This window comes from Calliphora vicina, chromosome 1 (assembly GCF_958450345.1).
Source record: "Calliphora vicina chromosome 1, idCalVici1.1, whole genome shotgun sequence".
Taxonomy (NCBI): Eukaryota; Metazoa; Arthropoda; class Insecta; order Diptera; family Calliphoridae; genus Calliphora; species Calliphora vicina.
Genome location: NC_088780.1, coordinates 72,618,678 through 72,626,679, shown reverse-complemented (window position 1 = coordinate 72,626,679; position 8,002 = coordinate 72,618,678). Strand labels below are relative to the sequence as shown.

At 34.6% G+C, this 8,002-nt stretch overlaps 1 protein-coding gene across 1 annotated transcript; it reads right to left on the bottom strand.

Annotated features, from left to right (window-relative positions):
- Positions 1–6,358: 6,358 nt before the first annotated feature.
- LOC135950056 (craniofacial development protein 2-like) lies at positions 6,359–7,219 on the bottom strand. The gene has a single exon (XM_065499554.1). The coding sequence runs from the start codon at positions 7,217–7,219 to the stop codon at positions 6,359–6,361; it is 861 nt and encodes a 286-aa protein (XP_065355626.1).
- Positions 7,220–8,002: the final 783 nt, after the last annotated feature.

The following is an 8,002-nucleotide window of genomic DNA, read 5'->3' as shown; positions in this document are numbered from 1 at the left end:
TATTTCTTGAACAATTTGATTTATAATTGAATTTACTTGATTGATAAATTGAACTACGTTCAATTGATATTGAAAAACCTTACTTGACTTATCTATTCTTTTTGTTTACCGGTCGAAAGACTGATATAACAAATCGCAATTTCGAATTTTATTTTTATCGTTGAATCTTGGTAAAACTTTTACCTGATTTACTTTTTACATTGGATTTACGTTTCTTATTGGAAGATTTGACCTTTTTCTATTCTGTTTTGGAACTCTTTCGTTACAAATACCATCCTCATCATAGCTGCCAACAACAATAGCATATTTTGATCATCATTCTGTACAAATTTTTCATCTACAACAATTGTTCAGACATCTTCACAAACAAAGCCGAAATTACAAAAAAAAAAATCAACACATAGTTTTACAGAATCCGAAACAAAATTTTGTAAAAACAAAAAATGATTACAAAATTCTAAAAAAAACTATTAACACATAAACTTCACAAAACTCGAATCAAAGATAAAAACAGAACAAAAACAACAATAAACTAATTTTACAAGAATCCAAAAAAAAAATTCAAACAAAAAAACAACAATAAACAAATCTTACAAAAATTACAACAAAAATTAAACAGAACAATAAAAACAATAAACAAATTCGAAACCAAAAATTAAACGCAAGAACAAGATAAATTTTACGAAACCCGAAACAAAATCATCCAGATCCATAACCCAGCAACAACAAAGACATCAACACATATAACTCAGCATTAATTATAAATTTCATCTTCCTCATATCATCATTCTTTACAAATTTCCTCCTCATCATACAGCCTACAACAATAGTTCATACATCTTTACACAAACAGCAAATTACAACTCTAAAGCCATCTTCATGCAAATAAAATCAATATTCAGCTATAAAGGAACCGAAATATCATAAACAACAACCACCCAATAGGCAGAAAGAGAGAACAAGATAAGTAACATATGGTGTAGTTGGTAGTTTTGTTAAGAAGACTTTGTCCATGAGGAGCTTTGAAGAAGCTACAAGGTAGCTAGGCCTTATAGCAGCTTTTAATAAAGCTAGTTCGATTTGGAACTTTTCGGTCCTTTTAAACCAATCTAAATTAAAATAAAACTAATCCTGCTTTTCAAAGATCTTGTTGATTTTCAGGAACATTTACGAAAAGTTTTGTTTTTAAAATACGTAAATTTTCTTGAGAATCTATAAAATCTTTAACTATCACATTTCTATATGAAATTTACCTGACTTGTCCTAATTTACCTGATTTGTCCTCAAAAGTTTACCGGATTTTAATAAAATTCACCGGATTTAAATTAACTTTACCTGATTTTCTTAAAACTTTCTTGAATTTTCGAATCGTAAAATACTTTTGAATTATTTATTTACCAATTGAGACATTATTTTTTGTATATCTACCTGATTATTCCTATCTAAATTTATGGCCTCATTTTGTATCTTCAAACGTATGTTGGTTTGCGTTTCCGTTTGGAACGAAAAAATAAAAATTTGGTATTTTATAAAACGAAACGATATTTGCGTTTCAAGTCAATTTTTTGATGTGGTACCAAGTTTGAAAACATCGTTTTTATGTCAACTTTCTGCCAAATAAATTAAATTATTTTTATTTATTTTCAAACAAATAAAATTTATTGAAAAAATTTTGAAATTTTTGATTGTTTTTTACATTTATTTGGAAAACAAATTTTTGTTGTTGTATTTTTATGAATAAAAAGGAAAAACACATTCTCAAAAAAATGATTTTTCTTTGGAAATTTAAAAATCTATGAAAAATGTATTGAAACGAAAAGAAATTCTCAACGTTTGATTTTGATGTTTCAAGCGCTTGTGAACGTTTTGTTCTGTTTTATAAAATTCAATTTTATATACAGAAACGAAAAATACGTTTTGAAAAATATGAAAATTCAAAAATGACAAATTTATTCGAAAAAAACGTTTCGTTACGTATTACAAAATTAGGGCATTAAACTTGAAAGAACAGAATATCGAAATAAAATTTTTTATTTTAAATAAATTCGTAAATAGCAGAGACACAAACCGTATTTTCTTTCAAGCATAAAATTAGATTACAAGTATTATTATTCTATATTAAAATCCCAAACTAAGTCAATATTATAGGAATTGTTATTGAACAAAACCTTAATTATAGCATTATATTTTCTAAAAATTATTTAACAAATCTCCTGAAATAATCAATCTGAATATACATCTATAAGTAAAATTAAATGACAGGTCCAGTTAATATTGTTAACAAACAGTTCGAACTTAGGGATAGTTTGGTTAGCCTAATGGCTTAAGTCACCAGAATTGTATTATATTATTAACCATGAAAATAATTGAATATATGTTTTTGAAATTTGATTGAACTTGAATATGTTTAGCTAAGAAAATAGACAGGCTATAATGGTAGGTATCGAGTGGTGATGCATTAAAGGGGTAGCCTTTGGAATTTTAAAAATCTACAGGAAAGGAATAGCAGTTAAATATTTGATTTTAGATACACTGGTACAAAATTTTATATCTTGTCGTTTTCTCTATTACTCCAACGTACCACCGCCCAAGCCCGACGAGCCTTATCCGTGCACAATTACTAAAGTTGCCAGTGTGGTAGTAATAGCGAAAATAACACCAAAAGAGATCAAATAATCTGGCAATCTCCGTTGTTTGCTGGGGGAAAATATAAGTAAATTTTAAGAATTCTTGAAATCTTGGTGTGAAACGTGACAGATTTATAGATATATGGCGCCCAACGTGGGGCACGGCCTTAATTAGTTAGTTTTACTAACTAAATTAGTCAAGAATATCCACATTTTGGTTTAAGCTAAAGGTTAGTAATCGATATTTTATTTTTGAAGTTTTATTAGTATTTGAATGTTTAGATTTTGGTGAGTCCGGCTTGTCACTCAATGTAACAATCTGTTTGCCACCATTACCTGATTATAATATAGACTATAGCTAGGATTTCGTAATGCGAAATTAACCCTAAGCTCTCTTTTGTTGTGTCTTATTTCTGACTTTCTGGTTGAATTTTCCGTTTTGGTGTATTCAGGGACTTATAGTAAAATTTCACGGACAATATTTTTGCGGAACATTTTAACCCCTTAAATCCCTGTTGTAATGGTGTTTTTTGCTCTTTTTTAAAAGATGGACAAAAAAGACCCATGTCTTGAGGAGTTTGAGGGTTAACATAGTCTACAAAAAGAATAGATAAGTCAAGTAACGTTGTTCAATATCAATTGAACGTAGTTCAATTTATCAATCAAGTAAATTCAATTATAAATCAAATTGTTCAAGAAATATAAAAAAATATAAATTCAACAAATAAATCCAATCAATAATATGTGGCTAAGAAGGTATCGAGATGGTGATATAAAAGAAATGCAGTACGAGCTGTGGTACAAACTATTGGCTATATCGATTATCTATTGGAATATTAAGCAGTAAAGAGTGTGGCAAACAAACTTGCAATGTAAACAAATATTATAAGTCTGGACTCACATCTCTTTATGCTTAAACTATGACTAAAGACTCGTCGCAATTAGAGAATCCTTCAATTATATCAATAAGACTTACGAAATCCTAGCTATAGTCTATATTCTAATCAGGTAATGGTTCTTCGTAACATTTTACATAAATTTGCTGAATACATTTTATACCTAAAATGATCTTTAAAATAAACTTCTTAATAAATGCGAAATTAACCCTATGCTCTCTTTTGTTATGTCTTTTTTCCGACATTCGGTTGAATTTTCCGTTTTGATGTATTCAGGGACTTATAGTAGAATTTCACGTATAACATTTCACAGAAGCTTTTAACCCCTTAAATCCCTGTTAAAATGTTTTTATTATAAACTTTTTGACTTTTAATTTTTTTAAATATTTTTCTACGAGAATTGGTGATACATCTGTCCTCGTGCAAAGTTGGTTGGAAAAAGAATTTCTAAATGCCATTATGGTAACTAAGGAAGGTTATTTAACGCAATAATTTCGATAATTTATCGGGAAGAATAATTAATCGTTAAATAACCCTATTTTAGCAAGTATGCGTCGACATGCGATCTCATGCGTCGATGTACATTTTGATGGATTAAAGTTTACCAGATCATAGATAATTTATTGTCAAATGGTATTGTATGGTATTTTGTTTCATAATTTTATAATATATAAAGCGTAAACATATAATTATGTTTAACAATTATAATCAAAATAGGATATCAAATATAAATATTCATATTAGTTAAAATGTACATACATTTTAATGAGTTCAATAATACGAATTTAATCGACTTTGCTGAAACGTTAGTACATAGGGGTTTAATTAATTGGTAAAAAATTGTGATATTTAAAATCAACTTTTGATTGAATCTTTGTTTACGAATGCTTAAATATTTAATCAAACATCATAAGGTCGTACCTTATATATTGATTCCTATGGTTCCAAGGTGGAACAAAGGTCCACAACAAAGTTTTTCCATTGTGATCTATCCCGTGCTATCAGCTTCACTTAGGCCCAAGACTTTCCATTTAAGTTTTCCTCAGTCTCTATTTGTCTCCTCCAGGTGTTAGCGGGTCTGCCTCTTCTTCTACTGCCTTGGGGGTTCCAATCAATTGCCATCTTAGCTACATTGTCGTTGGTGCGTCTGAGAACATGGCCAATCCAACTCCATTTACGAATGATTATCTGGTTACCTATTGGTGTTTCACCTGCTCTTTCCCACAGGTCTCTGTTTGAGATAACATTCGGCCAGAATATCTTGAGCAGTTTTCGTAACGAGCGATTAACGAATACCTGCAAGGATTGCAAGTCGCTAGCTGTGGTGTTCCAGGATTCACAGCCATACAACAGGACGGAACGCACGTTAGAAGAGAAGATGAATTTGGGGTGATTTCCATACTTTTTGCAGTGCCCCAAATGCTTGATTTGCCTTTTTGATGCGATTTGTAATATCCTCTCGCGAGCCGCCTGTTGCCGATATGGCACTACCCAGATATATAAACGATTGGACATCTTCAAGATCTGCGTTGTCTATTGGAAACTTTTGGTAGTTGGTGGTATTTAAACGCATTACCTTGGTCTTTCCAATGTTAATATGCAAGCCTGCATCACTTGCCGTGGTCTGTATTTCCCCTAGTTTGGCTGCCATATCGTTGAATGTGTGGACTAGGAGACATATTTCGTCGGCATAATCTAGATCCTCGAGTCGTCCAGTTAGGCCCCAAGTGATGCCTCTTCTATTAGTCGTTGACTTAAGCATTATAACGTCAAGCACTATATTGAACAGCAATGGCGATAAAACACAGCCTTGTCGTACACCTGCGTTAACCTTAAAGGGTCTTCCCAGATTGCGTTCATGTATCACCATACATGTGGATTCCCGGTATAAGGCACGGATTAAATCAATCAATTCATGTGGAACTCCTTTGCATTGTAGCGCTTGCCAAATAGCCTGCTGGTGAATGGTATCGAAGGCTTTAGCAAAGTCTATAAATATGCAATACAGAGGGGATCGCCATTCCACCGATTGTTCGACAATAATACGGAGGCTGTTCACGTGATCCGTGCATGAGTGATGTGCCTTAAAACCAGCCTGCTCAGGTCGAAGTTGAGAAGACAGTGATGAGGATAATCTGTCATGAAGGATATGCGCTATTACCTTGTTAATCATTGGCAATAAGGTTATGCCCCTCCAGTTTCGACATTCCGTCAGGTCACCCTTTTTTGGTACCTTTATTATTACCCCAATATTGAGCTCAGGGGGAAGTGCATGTGATGTCCAAAAGTTTTCGATAATGGGCCGTATCATCCTAGCACCAAGATAGGGATCGGCCTTAAGCAGTTCTGGGTTGATGTTATCTACGCCTGGGGCTTTACCATTCTTGAGTGCTTTTATAGCATTAACTATTTCCCCTCTTCTGGGCAGGCCGTATTTATATCAACTGCAGCATGTGGAGTTACGCATTGGCATTGCATCGTTGTGGTGGGTTCCGGTATTGACAATATGTCGGCGAAGTAGTCGGACCATATTCCCAATTGCCGGTCCACAGATGAAGTGATAACACCCATCGAGTCCTTCAGGGGATAAGCAGTGGATCGGTTGTTACCAGAGATCTCCTTTGCCAATCTATATAGATCCCTAGTTCTGTGCGTATTTGCCGCAGCTTGAGCGTCTGATGCTATGTTTTCTGCCCAAGAACGCTTATCCCGTCGAGCACTGCGTTTTACCATGCGGTCCATAGACGAATATAGGATCTGCAAGCGTGTTCTCGATGCTCTTGTTTTTTCCGAATTTATTTCATTCTTAATTCGCCCTCTCTCATCAATGAGTCGTCAGGTCTCATCCGTAATCCATATTTTGCGCTTATGTTGTCTGTATCCGATTTGCTGTCTAGCACTTTCCGTGAGTATACTCCTTATCACACTCCACTGCGCACGTTCACGTTCCGATACCTCTTCATATCGTCTCCTCATAGTTCCCACGAGCCTTTCCCGTACACTAGCTTGCTGAAGTTTGCCCACATCGTACTGCCTAGGCGAAGGTGTCATATTCTGTCGCCGAATTGCCGATATTTTCAGTCTAATAACTCCAACAAGTAGGTGATGGTCAGAGGATCCGTCAGCACCTCGTCTGTTGCGAACATCCAGTAAGGAGCCTCTCCATTTCCTGCTTATGGCAATGTGGTCAATTTGGGTCTCCGTTCTGTGATCAGGGGAAACCCAGGTTACCTTATGTATCCTCTTATGCGGAAATATCGTTCCACCGATGGTGAGGTTGTGTTTCGCGCACAATTCAGCAAAAAGTTCACCATTCACATTCATTCGCCCCATTCCTTGGGAACCCATTACCCGTTCCAAGTTTATGTTACAGGGGCCCAATTGTGCATTAAAGTCGCCCATTAGCACTAGAATGTCGCCACTAGGGACGTCTCTTATTATCTTCTCCAATTGACTATAAAACTCCTCTTTTTCCCTGAGGTCAGCCAATTCCGTTGGTGCGTAGCACTGTATACAATAGATATTGCGTGCACGGGTGCGAAGACGAATAGAGATGAATCTGTCGGAATGGGGTTTCCACATTATCAAGGCCCGTCTCGCATCTTTAGACAATAAAAAACCAACGCCACTAGATCTGGGAACTCCGTTGGGTTTGCCAGAATAGATGAACGTGGTACCATCGGTGTTCGAAATCATCCCATTGTCAGGCCACCTTGTCTCGCATAGGCCCAGAAAAAGAAGTTGGACGCGTCCGGTAGCATTTCAGCTGATGCTTTCCGATACAGTTAAGTATCAACGAACTGCAGTTACACAAGTTCGTTGATACTTATCCTCCCGGCGTACCTTACAAACCACATAATACTGGCTTATTAAGCAACAGAATTTGGGGGAAATTTAGTGAATTATGGTCTTAGATCTTTGGTATGTGCTTAAGTTTTATCATCTGTATCGTGTAAAATGTAGTAATTATTCTCTACTTTTTCTTTAATATCAGATTTTAAAAATAGTGGTGCCAATTTTGAATTAAATTTCTTTTCATAATTGCTTTGAGCAAAATTTCGGCGTTAAACTTCTTGACCTACTTTTTACGAAATGGGTCTTGCTCGCAGATTATATTGGGTTTGATTTGTTTCATATACATTAGCAATGTGTTGTTTTAAGTTTTTGCGAATCAAATAAAGTTCATCACCTCTATTAAGTCTTATATTTGGCTCGTCTAACAATAGACTATTTTTTAGAAAAGAGTATGAACTTCCAAGTGTGATCATTTCATTTATAAGGCGAACATTGAATTGATTGACGCTTCACCTTCGTGAGAAGGGTATATATAAGTTTGTCATTCCGTTTGTAATTTCTACAATTTTCATTTACGACCCTATAAAGAATATATATTCTGGATCCTTATAGATAGCGGAGTCGATTAAGCCATGTCCGTCTGTCTGTTGAAATCCTCTGAAAATTTAATAAAAACAAGTAAGA

Bases quoted from the DNA above. Each gene is read 5' to 3' on its own strand.
- LOC135950056 (XM_065499554.1), bottom strand. From the start codon at position 7,219: ATGATTTCGAACACCGATGGTACCACGTTCATCTATTCTGGCAAACCC.